This window comes from Hydra vulgaris, chromosome 09, assembly GCF_038396675.1.
Source record: "Hydra vulgaris chromosome 09, alternate assembly HydraT2T_AEP".
Lineage (NCBI taxonomy): Eukaryota > Metazoa > Cnidaria > Hydrozoa > Anthoathecata > Hydridae > Hydra > Hydra vulgaris.
Window position 1 is genome coordinate 58813690 of NC_088928.1, and position 22432 is coordinate 58836121.

The following is a 22432-nucleotide window of genomic DNA, read 5'->3' on the forward strand; positions in this document are numbered from 1 at the left end:
TGTATTATCTTTACGCTGGATAGCTCTTCTTTAACTTTACTAATTTTTTCATTTACACTTTTAACCTTATCGTCGCAGGCATCTCCAACGAATGTCAAGCCAGCTTTGATATCGTCAAGATCCTTTCTTACTTCTTGAATGCTTTTTTGAACTAAATCAAACTTTATATTAATCATTTTAACTGTTTCTGTAAAGAACGACAATATCGTCTCTTTTTGTAAGTTCAGTAGATCTCTCACCATTACCCTTGAAACAACATCAGCATTGCTCATTTTAATTTAATTTTGTTAAAAAAAGTGAATTATATTACTATGCATCTCATAGGCTCAAATATTTCTAGCATCTATTTAAAAACAAACTTATGTATGAGTTAATATGATAAGAATGTCGTTAAATTTTAAAGGTTAAGTAAAATGCTGTAATTGCGTTATAAATAAATAAAATAAAAAAAGAATGAAACGTAATAGCCATTGTTTTTATGGACTATTAAGGATTGTGTACGACTTTTGGTCCCAAAAAAAAAAAAAATTCAGGCAAGGCTTCTAAATTACAAGCGCAATGACATTTATGCTGTCTAGATAATATCATCACTCGACAAAGGAAAAAATGCAACCAAAAACAAGTTTACCGCATTTTATTGCAAGAACTACATATATTAACATATTTTTTCCTAAAAAACATAGAAATAAGAAAAAAAACACACTCGTGATAAATAATCTACATTTACTTTTTAAATTGAAGATATATATATATATAAGATGTATTTGAACATATTTTTTTATTTACCTTTTAAATGTAAATAAAAAAGTTTTACTATAAAATTTTAAAAATAAACACCTCAGTTAAAACAAGTAACAAAAAAAACTAGAAACAAATAAAATGTAACTTAAAATAATATAAGAAAAAGCTAAATTATATGCTGTTTCGTCACAGTAAAATCTTGTTTTATAGCTTCTAAACACCCAAACATTGCCTGTTATAAACCAGCAAAAACAAAAAATAGTAATCAGTGAAAGAAGAAATTTAGTAATTGATAGTTTTTTAAAATCATTTATTACTGCAAGCAATAAAAGTACAAGACTTGTTGCTCCAGCAACTATTAAAAATATTGGTATCATTGGTTCAACAGAACATTTCTCTCTTTTTAATTCTCCTATAAATATACAAATATATATAAATGTTAATACATATAAATATTAATACATATAAATATTATTACATATAAATGTTAATATATGTATATATTATATATATATATATATATATATATATATATATATATATATATATATATATATATATATATATATATATATATATATATATATATATATGTATATACTTATATACATGTATGTATGTATGTATGTATGTATGTATGTATGTATGTATGTATGTATGTATGTATGTATGTATGTATGTATGTATGTATGTATGTATGTATGTATGTATGTATGTATGTATGTATGTATGTATGTATGTATGTATGTATGTATGTATGTATGTATATATGTATGTATGTATGTATGTATGTATGTATGTATGTATGTATGTATGTATGTATGTATGTATGCAAATATGTATCTAATGGCTGTTTATAGTTTTACTAAAAATTCTTACCTATGACAATCATCGCAATAGGTAAACCAGATAATAAAATCACAATAATTAATCCAATTACTAAAACAATAGCAATGGCAAAACAACAGACAAATAAGAAAACAAAAGAAAAATAACAAAAAAAGACAGAAAAAAACAAAATACAAGAAAATTTATAACAACACTCAAAAGATTGTCAAAACAAAAACAAAAAGTTTGACATAAAAGCTCACAGCAATAACCAGTGGCACCAAGTGCTTTCTCCATACATAACAGAATACGGGATAATAAACCTTAAATGGAAAAAACAAAATTATATATACATATATAAATATTTTATAGTTTAAAAAAACTACATAAAAAAAAACAAAATAAAACTAATTCACTCTTAACACAAAACACATTTTTACTCTCGTTTTAACTGTAACTACTTTTACACAAAAACATTCTCATAGGTTCTCACCCGTTATTATTTTCAGACTTACCCCTATTTTCGTTTGTTAGTGCAACATCCTAAAATACAAGTTGTAAAAAAATAAACTTTTTCGGTTATGCAAAATATTTATATATTACATAGTTATATAGTTAATATGCTCATATGCTCATATGCTTACATAGTTAATATGCTCATATGCTCATATGCTTACATAGTTATACAGTTAATATGCTCATTTACTCGTTTCCCAAAAAAGTTAATATATTTAATATATTCATTTAGGTAATAAACTTAATTATTTACTTCTGAAAAAACAACCTATTTTTATTCTAAGACATGAATACTGTTTCTTAAGTCCTGTATTCTTGTTTTAATAATTATTTTATTCTGTCTAAATAGTTATATTCCATAATCCTGTATCCATATCTTCATAATTTTATAATTATGCTATTTAGCAAATTAAAGAAAAGATTTTTATTCTGTCTAAATAATTATATTCTATAATCCTGTATCCATATCTTCATAAATTTATAATTATGCTATTTAACAAATTAAAGAAAAGACATAAAGTATTACCACACTAAATTTAGGGAAATGTTAACGCAACCTAATTCACAAAAATATTTGCAGCTTTTATGTACACTGCTTAAGTAAAAGCAACACTTTAAAAATAACTCAACCATGCCCAGCAAACATTGTTTTAGTGGATTTGCTGTGGGCCTTTATAAGTTTTTTTTAGCAGTTCATAGGAGTTTTGCTCATAGATTACTTAGTGGACCATTATTGGCAGCCGCTATAAATGGCAAGCCGATAACTTTCCGTCATGTTAGTAGTGGCTAGTCATCGGTTGTCTACTTTTGGCGGCTGCCACTAATGGTCTACTAAGTAACTAATGAGCAAAACTAAAGTGGTCCGCCTGAAATGCCTATATTATCAGTTTCTCTGCACCTGAATTGTGCATCTTTTAAATTAAAAAAATTTTCTTTTTTTATTTTGACTTTAATATATAACAGCCTGAATATACATAAAATATACTCTAGATATTTTTTTAATAACATCAAGAATAATATAATAAATTCCAGGTCCGTACAATAAACGGGACTGAAAACAATGTAGTTTATAATGTTATTAAATATAGGAAGGAAGGCATTTCAGAAAATGGAGCATTTGGAAAAAAATTTAAGCATTTAAAAAAAAAAAAAATGAAAGTAAGGGGGGGGGGGGATGGAGGAAGTTATTTCCTTTATACGGACATGAATTCAATGCATAATATTCCAGATAATAATATATTTGGTAATATTTATCTAGTGTAAGACTACGTTAGTCAAAAATGTGTTCGTTTTAACAACATAAAATTTTTATCGTGAAAACAAACAACTTTGTTTTCACAATAAAAGGTCTATATTTTTTTAACTTAAGTATATTCCTCAAAACAAAGAGTTTTGAGGACTTAACTTAAAAAAAAATCTTAAATTTTATAACTTTTCTTGGTCAATAAATTTTTTTTATTTCAATAAATATTTTTTATTGACATCCACCTATGTATTACTGTTATTATTTGTTTCAAGAGTTTGTCATAATCGTTTCCGTGGTTTGATATTTAGACATTTTTTAGCAGTAGTCAAATTTAACAGCAGTTTTAAGTAACAAAAATCTTCAAAAGAGTAACAGAAAAGTAGGGGTGTATCGGAAAAGTAACAGAAGAGTAGGGACCGGAATGGAAATTTTGAATTCCGATCGGAACTGGATTTGCCGGATTTTTCACTAAAATTAAACATGATTATATTTATGTTATTACTTACCTTCAAGATTGAAAGTGCACATCAGCATCGTGGCTATATAGTATATATTTATAACATATATATAACCTATTTCATTAATTTGATCTTTGTTTCATTTAAACCTAATTTGTTATTTTTATTTGTTTCCTGCATAATACTTATATCTAAAATTATTTTCTTGTTTTCTATTTTTCCAGTTAGATTAAAATTGAAATATTTACAGTGTGTGGCATTTTAACTATTTAAAATTTAAGTAACATTTAAAATGAGAGTATTCTCAGAGGCAGGTAAGGTTTTGATAAAAAAAAGAGCTAGTTTGTTGCCCGAAACTGGATAGCAACTCTTTTTGCACCACAATATTTCTAAATTTCTAGAAATCCTTACATAATTGATTACTGCAAATAAAATTACATTGCGTTTGTTAAGAAATTTGCATTTTTTAGCAGGGTTTATCTATAGTTCTTCATTGCTCTGCAGGACAATAATTTTTTTGATTTAATTAACACAGCCTGTCATATGTCTTAAAAAAAAAGGTAAAAAATAAATTTTAGCATTCCGTCCTGAAATATTGTAATTCCGGCCGGAACCGGAATACCCTAAAAGTCACAAATTTCGGCTGGAACGGAATTGCGGTATATCCCTACAAAAGAATGAAAAAAGAAAAAATAACTAACTAATAAATCAAGCAAAAATGAAAACAACCAATAGAAAAAAAAAAGCACAATACTAAGAAAGAAAATAGTTAAAGAATGAAAAGAAAAAGAAACAAAAATAAAATGTAATGCGTACAAGTGTCAATTAAGTAAAAATTTATTGCTGCATTCTTGTTTCAAAGTGTAACAGTTAAGGAAAAAATTGATTTAGCTTATCTTTAGAATGCTGTACCAAAATAAAAGTATGTCAAGTTTTGCGACAAATAGCCGTTTTATTTTTAAGTTATCAATCTTTTGTTTTGGTTTCTAATATATTGAAAATTCACATAAATTTAGAATAATAGCCATAAATACTTTAATGAAACAATTATTATATGATAATACTATTAAAAATACTATTTTTTATATTGAGCATAGTTTTATATTTTATTTATTCTCAGAGGAAAGGGTGACAGGATTAGTGTCGAAAAATGAACTTCAGAATAGGGTCAAAAGTATTAAAAAAGTCTAATGTCGCAAAAATAAGTAATAGTGTCGCAAATGAATTTAATGAATAGTGTCAAAATAAAAGGCATAGTGTCGCAAATAGTAAAAACGGAATAGTGTCGCGATTAGTTAATTTCAGTAATTAACACTATTCATTAAATTAATTTGCGACAATATTCCTTTTTTTTTTTGCGACATTAGGCCTTTTTAATACATTCAACACTATTCTGAAGTTCATTTTTCGACACTAATCCTGTCACCAAAAAGATTGCTACCAAACCCCAAACCCTCAGTCGATATAGCGGTATAAGATAGTTGGTGTATGTACTGAAGCTTCCGACTGAAACTGAAAAGCACCCATGAAAAAACAGCATGTCGCATTTAAAATATTTTTATAAAAAAAAAATTTGGAAAAAAAAGTTATAGTTTGACTAAATAATAAATTTACACAAAGTTTAATTTAAAATAAATTTTTATAAATTCTATATAAAGTATTTTACTTTCTTTGCTATATATAAAGACTTTTATAAATAATCAGTATATACTTTCTCAAAACTTTTTAAATGTGACAACCCCGGTTTTTCCCATCCGGTCTTATTTTTTATTTTTTATTTTCACTATTTTTATTTTGGCCGATCAAAATACAAAAACAAGAGAAGAGACCTTCGAATGATTCAACAAGGTTAATAGGAAACTGCTGTCTAGCAACTTTTTTTTTTACAAGATCAGAAGCTAATGGACATATTTAGAATTAGATGGCCTTGAAACAGCTATAATGACCATATCAGGGGGTGATATGCAAGAAAGATTCAAAAAACTAATAAGCAATTGCAATCAGTTGAGATTGATTTAGATACAGTTCTAAGTGTATACAAACTGTTAATTCGATATGTATTAGATTTTAGGAATTTGTTTGTTATCTATCAAAAGAGAGCAATTAATAAACCGGTACACAAAACTTATCAAAAAATACGCAAAAGAAAAAGAAAATTAACTGCAGATGAAAAATAGAAGAATAAATAAATTTTAAAGTTCAAGACTCTTTAAGGAATAATACATATTATGCTATTATTGATAAACTATATTCTGAACTAGAAAGAAGAAAACTGTGCAATTATGAAGCCGTTAAAAAAACTTATTTTTTTGTTTTAAATAATAAAACTCACCATCAGAAGTTTACAAAAAATCAAAAATACTTCAAAATATAAAAATTATCTTTCGTCTTCATTTGCTAACGAGTGTATAAAGTTCAGAAGTTAACGAGTTGAACTAAAACACCTAAAACTGTAACAGATATTTATAAAATGATCAGAACTGATGAAAACTTCAGGAACTGATAAACTTCAAGAACTGTTTCCTAAAGTAGATTTAGCATTAATGATATATCTCTGCTGCCAATGTGCAATTGTTGAGCCGAGAGATTACTTTAACCATTAAAGAGGTTTAAATGTTATTTGAGATTAGGAATGACTGGTGATTGGCTTAATAGGTTAGAAATTCTATTAAATCTGCACTTACCATACATATGAACTTTAATAGCATTATAAATAAAAAATAGCATTATAAATACATTTGCCAAACAAAACTCACGTAGAAAATTATATATATTTTTTAATTTTAGGTGATTAATTAAACTTAGTATATATGTTTGTATTACAAATATTTTTGTTTTTTAATAATTGGCCCATATCAAAGTTGACAGTTATTCTTAAAAGAGAGCGCTTAAAGTAATAATGCCCCAGGGCGCCTAAGATATAAATACGTTTCTGCTATAATGGCTCTGGAATCAATAGATCCAACTCTACCAAAGAATAATTAAATACCGGGAGACCAACAGGGCCCAGAATACCTAACATGTCGCGAGACCAATTATTACTTAAACCGGCTCTTTGTAACATAACTAACTTTGTAATGAAGAGTATAATTATGTTTGTTAAAAGAATATTTAATTTTTCAATGTTTAAGTAATTTATAACTTTTAAAAGGCATATAACAAATAGCAAATGAAAAATGTACAAAAAGCAAATGATATTCTTTTAGTTATAACAAAAAAGTAAAAAAAAATTTTTGGAATAAGATGAGTTCTTAGGATCCTTCTCTAACACAAAAATTTAGATGGGTCTGACACAAAAATTTGAATGGATAATAGTGAAATTTTTTTTTTTCAAAACAATGTCAACCGTGTACTCAAAAAATGCAGAACTTTATACTTATTTTGAAAATATTTTTTATTTTCTATCAAAATTAAAACTGTAAAAAATATTTTTATTTTTTCATTAAAAACCCTTGTTTTCTATATAATTTGCAAAAAAGTAAGTAATATTTTAAAAACTAGAATTTTATTCTGCGTCTTTTGAATACCAGGTTGACATAGTTTAGAAAGAAATTTTTTTATTAGGATGTATTTGTATTTGAATTATTTAATTTTTTTCCTAAAAGAATCTCAAGAACTCATTAAAAGAAAGAAAAAGAAAAAGTAAAGTTATTTTTTTTACTAAAAGACTCGAACACGTTGTTTTTTCCCTAAAAGACTTGATTCGAAACACAGACAAACCTAATTTCACAAATTTTTCAAATCTTTTTGAGCATTTTTTAATTACAAAATGTTATTTTATTGATGGCAACAGATACATGTGGTAAAGCCACACACCTATCCAAAAACGGTCCCAACCTCAATTTTGAGGACTAAAAAAACGACCGATGGAGCATTAATCTACAAAGTCTTAGGTATCACCAGATGTAAAAATTAAAATCTAATCTCTATATCCAAAGGAGAAAAATACATTTAAAGTTTTATAGCACTTTGCGCTATTGATCGCACTTTGAGCCTCGTTGTAAATATATTTATTTATTTTTTTCACTTTTGGGTTATGGAGTTTTTAAAACATATCAAAAACTCTTTACATGTATGTGTTGGCTATAACCTGACAAAAGATTAGCTCTTTAACACTTGTGGTTTGTGTACAGGAACCTAAAGAATAGGGTATGGCATTAAAAGCCTTTTTAAAAAGAGACAACGGATGCTTTACGTTTTTATTTTAACCTTATTATCGACTATGGAAGTTTCAAAATTTAATAGAATGAAGCCTTGGCATGTATCTTTCAGGCAAAAAAAATAGAAGCAAGATATCTTTTATCTGTGCAAAGATATAGCTCTTAAAGTAGGAATCTCGCCTTTGAAAAAACGGCCAAAATATAGCAGCATTTTGTGGTTTTTATGCTTTTTAAAGATTCAAAGTTACATCAAATAATTAATTTAGTAACAATATCATGTGACTAGTGGATATGGGATTCTATAGTTGTTAGACTTCACATTTGAGTGTACTTTGTCTGCAAAAAGAGCGCTTTTTTTGTCCAAGTTTGTATAAAATATGGGGCAGAAAACACATAGTTAGAGGCATTTTTTCTAATTGTTCTGAATTTAAAACACATAAAAACCTCTTTATATTTTAGTTGTTAAACCTACAGGTTTGTGTTGTTGTTTTTGTTTAAAATGATTGACCAAATATTGGAAATACACTCAATAATAACAACTTTTTTAAATTTAAATAAGAAATATATCTTTACTGAAATGGATTTTAAAAAGATAATAAACAAAAGAATATCCCATTTAACCTTAATCTACCATTGAAAAAACACATACATACAGAAATGAAATCAATCAATCAAATTTATTAACAGGCTATATAATAAAAACTTTTTTCGATATTGTAAAAATTACTTTAGAATTGTAAATTCAAAATTAATTGGTAATTTATAAAATAATTTAAAATTAATGTTAGAATCAAGTTTTTTTTTATATAAATCAAATATGTATAACCTTGTTGTGCTTTTTTTCTTGCATTGAAGTATCTCCTAAAATCCTTTATTGCTTTGATCAAGTTTTTCTACTATTTAAAAATGTGAAAACAAATGTTTCTTATATTCCGGGAAAAGCCACAACATCAAAGTAATTACATTTAAGCAGTTAACAGTCTAAACAACTGAAAAGATTTTTTACCAACACAAGCTTGTACTGAAGTTATTTTTCAAAAATCAGTTGCTTAACCACTGAAATGCCATATAAAAGAAAAACTCATCAAGATTGTCGGCAATCTGTATGGTTCTTTTGTTTTTCAAAGTGTGACAGACATATTTCTGTTTTCATCAAGGAAAGAATACTAGGTATTTTTTCTGGAAATTCCATTGATTTTAAGGATGATCGAGTTGCATTGGGCATATGCAATTCCTGCAGAGCAGTGGTACAAAAGCATGGCAAAGGAGATAGAAACTTGCCTCTTCCCAAGCTACATGACTTTAAAAAAGTGATAATTAGTCCACAGACAAGAGGATTTGATTCTTATAACTGTTTAATTTGCCGGGTTGGCCAACTAAAAGGACGTTCTAGAAAGCTCACTTTTTCAACCGATCAAGATTTGAAAGAACCATCAAGTAACTTTGATATACTATGCTCAAACTGTCTCAGTATAGTCAAAAGAGGAATAACACATGATTGTTCACAAGCCACCAAGTTTAAAAACTTAAAGAAAATGATAGCAAATGATTCCAGAACTGCTCAAAAAATTGCGTCCTCTGTAATAACTCAAAAGGTATCCTCTCCACAGGGCACAATTAGGTTGAGCAGAGAAAGTGGTAAAGCTTTAACTATTACTCCAGATCCCTCCAGAGCTCAGTACGTATCAAAACGTTTTTTTGGTCCTCAAAATTGAGGTTGGGACTGTTTTTGGATAGGTGTGGCCAGTTGGTAAGCTTCAATGCTTTAAATACCTCTGAAAATATTTTTTATTTTTGCCTCAAGATTGCCTTAAGAACCTTGTAGATAATAATTCTTCTAGAACTTAGAAGTTAACTTTTGTAGAAAGACATACTTATGCGAAAAAATTTAAAATTAGAAAAAAAAATATGTAAAATAAAAAAAAATAAAAATTTTGTTATAAGAAAAAAAAATTCAAAAAAAAAAAAATATATATATATATTATTTTTATGTTATTATTTCCTTATTAATGGAAAGAATAAATTATTTAAAAAATTACAAAATAATACAACGAATTTAATTTGATTTTTTCAGCGCCTTTTTAAAAATGCGTTATTTTTAATATATGCTAAAAAAGCGTGGCCGAGTTATCCAAAAAAAAATAAATATCCGTGTTCACTCAAGGCGTGCGACCGCACGCCTCTCCTGGGAAGGCCTGATATTGATACATGTTTATAGAACAAATTGTATATTTATCATCTTCGTTTATCATCATCGTAATAGTCTATTTATCATCGTCAGGTTTATCATCATCGTAAACCTTAAATGCATCAGTTTCATAGTGGGCACAGTGGGCCAGAATTCATTTTTACAGGACAAAATTCATAACTAAATTAATATTAGGGCTGTATTGACTAAAATTAGGATGAGTAAGAATATGATGTCTGCGCTTCTTATGAAGGTGTCATTTTTTTAATTCGCTGCTATGGATACTAAATTTTAGATAGCGAAAATCTAGTTTTGGTATTTGCAGATATTTTTACGAGTGCTATGTTTACCAAGTTTTACATAAGTACCAATAAGAGGTCGCGCTTTTTAAAAAAGTGAATATATTTTTTATTTAGTTGCTATGGATAACTAATTTTGCTTAGCAGCAACTAACTTTTATTAGTTGCGTATGTTTTATTTGTGCTACGTACACTATTTAGCACGTGTTTATTATGAGATCCTCGCTCGTGAAAAGCAAAATTTATTTAAGTTTAATTTGATTAACTAGTGTTATGACACGTGCTATAACACGTTGCTAGATAAACTTGTTTTCCTGTAGAAAAAAATTATATTCTAGCTTAATTAATTAGTTTTTCTAATTAGCAGATTTTACGAGCGGCTACAAAATTTTCAAAATTTGTATGGTTTTATTGTTCCCATGCATTCACAATTACCAAAAATCTTTGACAATGTATGCTACAAGTAGTACAAGCTTAACAAATAATAATTCACAAGAATTTGAAGCTGACAAAGTTGCAACTTTTCTTTTCTTTGTTTTTAATGATGATTCTTGAAATGATAATATAGGTCTGCTGAGATGTTTATTTTTACTATCCTTCATTAATGTGGTATTAAAATCATTTTCGAGCCAAGCTGAATTCTTTCTAATAAACTTTGCACCCGTTAGTTTACTTTCAATCCATCTTTTACCATAATCAAAATAAATAAACGAAATTGACTCTCAAACTTTTTGCTTTGAAGCTCCAAATCATGTTCTTTAATAAAGCCGTATACAAGTATACTGTCTTCTTTTTCATGTTTTGACAGACTGTCGAGTCAAATAAATTATTGAATTTTGATTCTTGTGACACTCATTAAGCCTTAATAAAAACAGCATTTCAACATCTAAAATGAGTAGCCACAACCAAACCAACCAAAATAGATTATTAAATCCATTTGGTTTGACAAGAGCTAAGTTAATAAGAACAAAATTTAAATTAGGGTATATATATTATATATATATATATATATATATATATATATATATATATATATATATATATATATATATATATATATTATATATATTATATATATTATATATTATTGTTCAGTAATAGGTTTAGTATGAGTAAAACCGTATTATATATTTTCCGCGTTTTTTAAAATTATTGAGCGCAATTACAGATTTTTTGTTTGGTAAAAGAGTTCAAAGGTAAAAGAAAACCATAGTGGCGCCTAGTGGCAGCCAGATTTATGAAATTATTAAAGCAAACATATATAAGCTTTAAAATATCTAAGTATAAAAGCAAGATGTAATAACAAAAAAAATATATTATCAATAAATGCAAAAGTTAGACTTTAAAATATAACATATTAAGCATATTTAAAATTGTTATAAGTATGTTAATTACTTACCAATTTTAGCCCAAAACTTTTAAAATCTAAATAATATATAGAGTTATAACATAATATTTTAAAAAGCGCAATATTTTATGTAAATGTTATTTATTTTCATCGATTTTTTTAACAACATTTTTCTCTTAATAATTTTTTTTTTCTAATTTTCATTCGCGTCTACTTCATCCACAGCGTTAGTATATTCATTAAAACTTTAAGTGTATAATCGGTTTTAAATTGTTTTATAATATCTTTATAATGGTTTGAAACCATTTAGACATCAAAATTCTGATTTTGGTTTTTATACTTTTGTTCAGTCACTGGCCCACTGTGCAGTGGCGTAGTTAGGAATTGCGGGACCCTGAGACAAAATCATCCACGGGCTCCTTAGTATTTAGTATAAATTCCTATCTAGTAATTTGTTTTCTACTATTGTTTTAGGTTTTGCATAGCATAACATGCGCAGTATGCTATGAAAACTTAAGTTGTTGCGACTATCGCGTCATGTCAATCATTAACTTTGTCATCAGTCCGTTAACACATTCTGAGTATGTTGAATAAAATAAAATAGATGTCACTTGTTTTGTCTTAACCACATACATGAGTTTACAACTTATTGATAAAACTTAAAAAAAAAAAAATTACATAAACAATCCTGCAGCTAATTATTACTATTATTTATTTTTTGGAAAAAAAGTTATTTATATACATATAAAGCATATTTATTGGCAGGCTATTTTATTAGGACTTGATGACGTTAAAATTTTAAGATAACAACAATAAGATAACAATTTTTCTGAAATTTTATTATTGAATTAAACTACAGTCGAAAAGACTCTTAAATTTTCAAAAAAATTTGAAAACTGTTTTTTTAAGTTACAAACAAAAACATGTGAGTTTAGATTTGATATTCATTTTCATTTTTTATTTGAATGTATTCATTCAGGTCACACATAATCATGCTAAAATCTAGAGCAAAAAAAGCGAAAAGAAAAACTACGGATAGAGAAAATGGTTTCTGCAAAGAAATGCAAATTCTTCACATTTTTGTCAGTACAACTACAATGCTGATTCAAATTTACAGAGATGAATACATCAGCAATATATACAAGCACAAGGTTAATTGAGTCGAACTTGCAGATCATAAATGATCAATACTGATGTACTCTTGTGACGGTACTGGCCTAGGATGCTTAATCATTTAAATGGGATTCTTCAGCGGCTTGATTTTAATTTACAATACTACCTATCAGACAACACTGATTGTGTTTCAAGGTCAGTTAAATGGACTGCTATAAAAGATTACTGAAGGTGCAGACCACCATGTACATATTTTTTGTTATTGTCATGTTTTCAACTTGTGAATAAGGCCAGCTGTTGCATTTAAATGGTTTCATAAAAGTAACATATAAGCAAATGGCAACACGGATTAAACTTGTTGAAACACAAATTGGAATGGACAAAAAAAAAAGATTGAAATTAGTTGGTGAAACAAGGTGATCAGATAAACCATCTTTGACAATTTTTGTTAATTTGATTTTATGTCCGTCATGTATAAGTGAAGCAAAAAGTTTTGATGCAAAGACGCGTTATGAAGACATTGCTCACGTATCGTGCTCAATTTTTTCAGGAACCTTTTTTTATTTGGCGCCCTTTGGACATCTGCCGCACAGGACAAGCTGTCCCTTTTGCCGTCCTCCTCTCGGCACTCCTAGCTAAACGAACACAGTTGTTTTCAGATGAAATTAAAAATTGATTTTTTTTGCATGTACATTAGTTTAAACTAATAATATATTTTTTAACATATTATATAAAATAATTAATTTTATGTGTAAAAAGTTTTAGTAGATATTTTTACAGTATAAATTTTAAATATTCATTTGGTAATTTATTATTTTCAAACATATCTCCTTTAGAACTAATAGCTAGTTAATACCTTCTTCAAAAGTTTAAAAAAATTTGCAATATCGTTAATTGTTTTGTCAGTTATTTCGCAAATCACTAAAACTTTTTCTCTGATGTTACAGCCATTATCAGCGTTTGTAAACTTATCAACGTGTGACCATGGCCGATTATAATTACAGTAATTAATTATAGTAAGTCATGATATGACGCATCCGGAGCTGTATCCTTTGTGAAAATCATGATCAAGCAAATAAAGTTGCTTTGGAATGCTTTGTCGCGTTGGTTTGACAAGGTTCTAACTGAAACTTTATATATTAGAAAAAAAAATTTTTTTTAATGTTTGATAAAAATTATTTTTATTATTGTTTTTTTTATTTGTTTATGTATTTTTTTTTTTTGGTTGATGTATAAATATAGATAAATAAAAATTAGAATAATATAAATATTTTAATTTAGACATTAAAAAAAAGAAAAAAAGATCTATTTTGCTATTCTCCTAATATAAAAAACGTGATCTAGCATAGAACATTTAAAACGTGATATCGTCGCGTTGGTTTGACAGGGTTCTAACTAATTTTTTTTCGCATTAGGAGAATAGCAAATAAATCACTTTTTCTTTTTTTTTTATTGTCTAAATAAAAACATTTACATGATTGTTTTTTATTTATTTATGTATTTCTATACATCAATTAAAAAAAGAGTCTATAAACAATTAAAATAACAATAATATAAATAATTTTAATTAAACATTAAAAAAAAGTTAAAAGATTTTTTCTAAACTTTTCTAATATAAAAAATTTTAATTAGTACCTTGTCAAACCAACGCGGCAATGTGTCAAGAATATTTAAAACGTGATATGTCACATAGGTATGAAACTGAGAAAAGAAAACATTTATAGTTTAAACAAATTTAAAAAGATGTTAATGAATTATCCAAAAGTTAAAAATAAAAAATTGTTTAACTGAATAAGTTATAATGCCCTTCAAGATATACTGAGCCTGCATTATTTTTTTTATTATTTTTTGTTTTGAAAAATTGACAAAACACATTTTGCATGACCAAATGGACAAAACAACACCTAAATCTACAAATCCTAAATAAAAGTATGTCTTAAACTACACCTCCAATCACATGTTTAATTGTTATTTAATTAAAAAAACAACCTTGACATAAAAAATGTATATTAAAAATATTCCAAGTAAAATTCAAATGTAGTTATTAATTTTTTGTAGAATATTCAAGTTTATATTTATTTTATTGTCTGATCTTAAATAATTTAACGAATGCATTAAAATACAAAATACCTGCATATGGTAAAAAATACCTTCTTAGGTACAAAATACCTTCTTAGGTACAAAATACCTTCTTAGGTACAAAATACCTCCTTAGGTAGGAAAAACCTTCTTAGATACAAATATTATCTTAGTTACAAATACCTTCTTAGCATCTTCAGTCTGTATAAGTTTCATTACATTGTCAGCTTTTTCTTCCTGTGTTTCTTGTAATACATTTTCCGCTTTTTCCCTCTATATCAATTGTAATATTTGTACATGAAATATTGTTAAAAGGTATTTAGTTTGAAGTAATCTAATATTTTTAAAAGACAACAGAGACATATCATAAAGACTAAACATAAAGGAGTACTACAAGCCAATATCAAGAATTTTAGTGGAAAATAAACAAGCTAAAAAAGGACAAAGAATTCTCACTAGTAATTGATAACTACTATTGATAACATTTTATAGATTAAAACAACCATTGTTAAATAAAACCATTGTTAAAATAACCATTGTTAAAATAACCATTGTTAAATAAAAAATTCAACTTGAAATTGCAAAAAATAAAATTAATAACAACGTATTTGCTCTAAGATGTAGAATTGGCCAATAAAAAGGTCATGAAATAAAACGAGTAAATTGATATAATATTATAGTTTTGTATTACTAAAGATTGTTTTCAAAAAACCACAATATTAAAACCTGGGAACTAAACCCCAAATAACTTATGCTCCCCTCTAACCACCTCTTAGCCTCAAATAAATATAGTATGAATTCTGAGTTTTTCTTTTTAATATTCTATAGCATTTTTATAACAGTTTATGCTTAAACTGGCTACTAAATCTATGTGCATATAATTTCTTTGGTTTGCGTTACATATAAATGTATATGGGATTATATATAACACTACAAAACAAAACTAACGTTTTTTTTTGACTTGATTTTTAGTGTTTTTAGGTGAATTATTGAAGATGCAGGTTTAAGAAATGCAATAGGTTTTGGTATGGCATTCACGGTTACAATAGAAAATAATAAAAACGATTAACAACCTAATGTCAATGTTGATGCATTAGGAAAACTGATATAAACACACAAAAGGTTTGTTACACACAAGGGCGCCCGAAGCATTTTTTGGTCTTTGAGATAGATAACTTCCAGACATGGAGCAAACTTTAAACATTAATATGTTTATAGTTATGCCAAATAAGGATGCTTTGCAAAAAATTGCGGTGATTAGAGCTTGGGAACAAAAAAGCCCCAAAATTTTGTTCTCCCACCCCCCCCTGCTCCAAACGTGAGAGCAACAAGTTGGTGAAAAATTTTTTGTACTACTTTCAACTAGACTTATATTCATCAATAAATTTTAAATTTCATAGTAAAATATTTTATTGTTCAAAAATTAAGACCATATAAAGTTTAAATCCCCCTCAATTTGAGGGGTTTGCAAGTTTTATATTGTCATAATTTTTGAACGCTGTCAGATAATACTGTACAACCTAAAATTTATCAATGAATATAAGTCTAGTTGAAAGTTGTGCAAAAAATTTTTCATCAACTTGTTGCACTCACATTTGGGGCAGGGAGGGGGCCAAAATTTTGGAGCTATTGTGTTCCCAAACTCCAATCATCGCAAATTTTTGCAAAGCATCCTTATTTGACATAAGTATAAACATGAAAGTGTTTGGAGTTTGCTCCATGTCTGGAAGTTAGCTCATTGACCAAAAAATGCTTTGGGCGTCCCTGGAAAAAAAAATCTTGTTTAAGTGATTTAAGATGGTTTTTCAATTTTAGAAAATTTTCTGATGAACAGAAAAACAATATTTTTTTCTGTTTGTTTAGCTTTTTAGTTTCCTTAGTCAAATAAAGTTCAACTTTGCTTAAAACAGTACAAAATATAAAATTTAATCAATAGCTACAATAATTGAAGTACTCATGCTTAGACTTCATTCTTCATTTTAAGTTAATGATACGAAAAAAGTATTCAGTAGCTTCCAGATATAACAATTAAAAAGCAAAACAGTATAATGTCCGTACAAAATCTTGGTGATAAAAACTTTTCCTGACTATCCTTAACTAATAATATCCAAATAACAATCAGTAAAGATATATGGAGTCCGCTCATTTATTGATACAGAGGATAGTTTGTAACTAACATATTAAAACTCTTTCTTTAAAATATGAATAATGCGTTCAGACTTTAATGAGATATGTAATGGATTTAAGCAACAATTATAAATTACTTTGTAAATGTAAAAAAATTACAAAATATATATTGAGGGCCAAAACTATGGAACACTTATATAAAAAATCAACATAAATGTGTAGTAAAGTTCTTTAAGTTCGTTTCTAAAAAAAAAGGAAAAAACCTGGTAACTTGTTATTTGTTTTTTAATTTGTTACGGTTTTTAAAACTTTATATGCAGATCTCTATGAGTAAATTGTAATGATGCATTGTCACCCTTAAAACCCTGTCTTCTTTACTAGTAGTTTTTTATTTTATTTTTATATATTTTTTTTTATTTTGAAAATTATAAAATGTACTTTTTGAATTTTTAAAAGTTTTATTTTAAACAAAAAAAAAAAAAGAAAAACTCAAAACTTTTGAATATTAAGATTTATGTCGAATAAACGTGTTAAATAGTTATACCCCATTTATACTGACGATAAAACACATTTTATTTTAATCACGTTTTATTTTTTTAATGTTGTAAAATGTATAAAAAAGCTTGTGTTAATATAAAAGAACATGGCGAAATTGTTTTATATTAGCAAAAAATTTTTATATTGACAAATTAATCACGCAGTATTGTTTATTGCTGTTTTATAAAGTTTTTTGCAATAACAATTTAATACGCTTTTAAAATGACAATTCTTTAAATAATAAATAAATATAGTCAGTATGAACGGGGTATTAGTTATATTGTAGTTGGGCGTTACGCGGGTGTAAGTTCCATAAGCACAAACAGTTAGCCGGGCTGGCTAGTGGATAATTACATGGAAGATGATGCGTTGTGGTAATTAGCTGATCAAACTTTGGTTTAAAGCAGTCGACACTGATAGCACTGACAAATTTGTTTGGTATTGCGTTTACGGTTCCATGGGTAAGTAAGGCGGTTGAAACAAATAAACCAATTGTTATATAATTCACGATAAAAGCACTTGCAATGACCGTAGCTTAGTGGAATGTTAAGTGGAGCAATATGCCAGCTAATTTAGTCAATTATGCTCTCGATGTTGTATTTTTGATCATATCGAGTTTAATGCACCTCATTTTGTAATCAGAGCGCTTCATTTTGTGCGGTACTTAACACCATCTAAATACGTGAGCGTATGCAGAGGGTGTAAAGCTTTTTCAATATTTTGACATTTCTGCTGATGAAGGTCTATTTTAAGATTTCAAGGACATGGGTTTGACAGCGGCAATTTTTGCGCGATGAATAATAAATAATTGTGCCTTGAGTCTTGAAGATTTGAACGCCAAGATCTTTTTCGGATGTTGTTCATTCAAATTATTTTCTGATGAATTTGCCGTTAGTATCGCGCTCTTTAATTAAGTAAACGTGTGGGAAAACTTCCTTTTTGTTAATGTGCATGATATTGTAAACTCCCCTGGTAACTTGTCCCTGTTGGATGATGTAATATCATAAAAATATGTTGTAATTTATTTGACAGTAAAGCATTAATCTAGTTCAGAATGTTACTTGCAATTTTGAGGATTCAATTTTTTTTTAGCTTTTATGAGGAACTTTGTCGAAAGCTTTAGCAAAGTCAAGCAAGAGCACGTTTAATGAAAGCTTAAGATAACTTGCAATAGATTGTTGGCTATAAGGTACTGCACGATCCAACAATTTCTGAAAAATGATAGCAAGTCGGGCAGCCACCGCTTCGGAACATGCTTCGGACACAAATGGGCTAATACGGTCACATCTTGTTGATTTGCTGTTGCGAATGAGGTGAAGCTTTTTATATTGCAATAAACATTGCAATAATTACAACTTCTTCTCCTTAATATCTACAATTTATAACATCCATATTAACTCTTTTCCCTAGTATTTAAAATTTTAAATACTAGGGAAAAAATCTATAATTCATAATCTCCCCATTAAACGTGTATTGCTTGTATAAATTTTATATAAGCATAATAAAACGAAAAGAAAATAATCTTAAGTATCATTACAAATTAAAAAAAAGCTCACACCCACAAAACAGTTATTGTTGAAAAGTTAGTTACATAATACTATTGTATGGTAAATGTGGTAAATGTTATTGCTGATTGGAAACATGGTGTAGGCAGAGGCGATTCTACAAATATAATGAGGGGTAGGGGATGAATCCTTAAAAAGTACCGACTGGTTCCCTAAAAAAAATGTATATATATATCTTTAAAATATATATATATATATATATATATATATATATATATATATATATATATATATATATATATATATATATATGTATATATATATATATGTATATATATGTATATATATATATATATATATATATATATATATATATATATATATATATATATATATATATATATATATATATATATATATATAAAAGGTCCTCGTTTACACGAATGAATTTTGTCAAATACTCGACTAGCCGACAAAGTTAGTAAAAAAACCGACTATAACTTGAAAACCACCTTTTTTGTGAGGAAGGGGGATGGGACACCTTTTCCCCCACCCCTACACACACACCCGTAAAATCGCCTATGGGTGTAGGATGTTACTTGCGTTTGTTGGCTTTCCATTTTTCACAGTCTAAATACTATGAATGCGCCCGTTGTTTTAGTAATTAATTATAATAATTACAATAAACAGACAAATAATATTATAAAAAAATACAAAAATAAACATTATCTACGACGCAAAGCAAAATAATTTATAATAGCTTTAGAATCACATACAAATAAAAACTTGAATTTAAGTAACAAATCTTTTTAAAAAATAACAAACTATATACTAAAAAAAGTAAATAAAAGTGAGTAAAATAAAGACATAATACTTTTTATTTGTGTTTTCGAACTAGCTTATAAACGCAGCGAGAAGGGGCACAGGTGCAGAGGCGCCCAACTACTAAAAAGGGAAAATAATACTACTAAAAAGCAAATGGATTACGTTTTGCTTTCGTCACGCATATATTGAATAAATTAAAACTAAGAACTCTGCGATCGAAATGCGGACAAACGACTTAAAAATGTATAACAACAACAAAAATTATTCATGCAAACTATCAATAACTTCATAATATCAAATTATCAATACAAACTCTCAATAACTTTTTAAATTCTTGTTTATGAATTGTTATTTTATAAAAGTGTTTGTGAAATCTTAAGAGCTGATTACAACAAAAGTTTTCATTTTGAAGTTTTTATTTTTATAGTTTTCTTTGGCAATAAATAAAATTTAATAAATGAATAAATTTAATAAACCTTGATACGCTCAGGGTGGGTAATTTCCAAAAGTTAACTAATTATCCCTCCTTCGTATTAGGCACTTGAGAGTAAAAATTAAACAACAACAATTTGACAAGGTCGAAAAAATATTAACCAGCTTTCTAAACATTGACTGTTAAAATAATACTTTGAGTGCAAACTTAAAAATATTAACGGACAGAATTGAAAAACTAGAAGTTTATGTAAACAATAACAAATCTAATGTGATGAATATTCAAAAAGATATAAGTGATCTTAAAACAACTCTAAACTTCCAAGAAACAAACCTAATGGAAAAGGTTGTACAAATTAAAAAGTGTCATAATAAGAATTTAAATATTTTACACAAAAAACAGTCGATTTAGAAAATAGATCTCGTCGAAATAATCTACAAATAGACGGAGTCGAAGAAAAACCTAACGAAACATGGAGTGACTGTGAAAATACAGAAAAAATATTTTCAAAAAACAACTGAAAATTGAGTAAGCAAGTCAAGAGATAGCAAACTACCAAGAACAACAGTTTTGAAGCTATTAAAACACAAAGACAAAAACAAAAGTCTAAACGCCGCATTATGCGTCGAGCTGATAGAAAAAAAGGAAATGGCCTTATAACTAGAGAACTGTTTAACATTTTGAAGTAATTTTTTTAACAAAACATCAATTATGAGATATTGTTTGTTTATATATATATTTATAAAAAAAGTCTGGTCTTTTTTAAAACCGGTTTCATTCCGGGTTTTTAGGTGGTTTATCCGGACTTATTCGATTTTTAATTAAAAGAATATAAAACTGATAGTTTTTGGTATTTAAAACTCTACATCTGATATATCAATTTATCTTTTTTAGGGGTTACAGGCATTTTTTGTCTCCTACTTATTTTTTAATGTTAAATAAAAAAGGAATTAACATCCACCAGCACCAGACGCGGACCTACCATTAAGGCAGGCGGCTGTCTAGGGCACCCAATCAGCAAGGGCCCCGGGCCTCCTCTAGTTATCTACGCCCCTAACATTTCCCCTGCATTGTTAATGTACGTTTGAAATCAAAATAATTATAGGTACGATGAAAACTATCACACCAAACGCAATATAATGTTAGATTGAGTTAATCCCTTCCCCCCAATGGACAATTCCGTACGTGACATCACCCAAAAAAATAGGAAGCGCTGGGTGCTTGCTTGAGCGGGAAGCGGGAGACGAGAAGAAAGAAAGATGAAGCGAACATACGAAAGTGGAGCAGAAAAACCGAAAAAGCGTGAAAAAAACAAAATCTATGTTTCTACACTACCAAAATTGACAACATATTTTAATGTGTCTACAACGTCGTCGATTGCTGATAATGACGAGCGGCTCATTAAAAGTGTGGAGGATAGAGAACAGGACAGCATACAGGAAGAACAAGTAAATGCCAAGGCAGTGGCGTTTCAAGACGAAGAGGAGGATTCACAAGATGAGGTATGATGATAGAAGGATGTACATTACAGTTTACGTAGATGTATTTAAAAATTTTAGGAATTATTTTTTAGATTAAGCTTAGGTAAAAGAGACCCTCACTGACAGTAAATAGCTTAGACAATCACTATTTCATTTTTTGTGTAGTGTATCAAAATATTAAAACGATGTTCGGTCTGTAACTCTTCTGACTTAAAACAGGAGAGATATAGGAGATTTTGATATTTTACCTGCTTTAGCTCCCAATCCTGCTTGTTTATTACATTTTTTAAATATTTCAAGTTAAGATTTATGGACCATACATTGAACAGATCTAAAATATTCTGCAATGTTATTCATGAAAATTATTTTTCCTAACCATTATACAAAAATTTTTGACTGTTAAAACTTCAACCATCATTGCTACATCATTTCCCCCATATTACCTCCATTAATTGCAATACAAAGTACAACTTGTAGTTGTCAGTATAATGCAAAAAATATTATTATGTTAACTTGTTTGCATTTGAAAGAAATGTCATTGTTAGTTT

At 27.7% G+C, this 22432-nt stretch overlaps 1 protein-coding gene across 2 annotated transcripts in view; it reads right to left on the reverse strand.

Annotated features, from left to right (window-relative positions):
* Positions 1 to 617: 617 nt before the first annotated feature.
* Positions 618 to 22432, reverse strand: part of LOC136085143 (transmembrane protein 272-like) — a 36211-nt gene continuing 14396 nt past the window's right edge. The window contains exons 2-6 of one of the 2 annotated variants that reach the window (XM_065806444.1): positions 15160 to 15249; positions 2085 to 2112; positions 1833 to 1892; positions 1621 to 1680; positions 618 to 1153 (exon numbers count right to left, since the gene is read on the reverse strand). In XM_065806444.1, the coding sequence (XP_065662516.1) occupies positions 843 to 1153; positions 1621 to 1680; positions 1833 to 1892; positions 2085 to 2112; positions 15160 to 15249 (549 nt within the window). In that variant the 3' untranslated portion in view covers positions 618 to 842. The remainder of the gene's footprint in view (positions 1154 to 1620; positions 1681 to 1832; positions 1893 to 2084; positions 2113 to 15159; positions 15250 to 22432) is intronic. The other variant, XM_065806445.1, reaches the window with a different exon arrangement.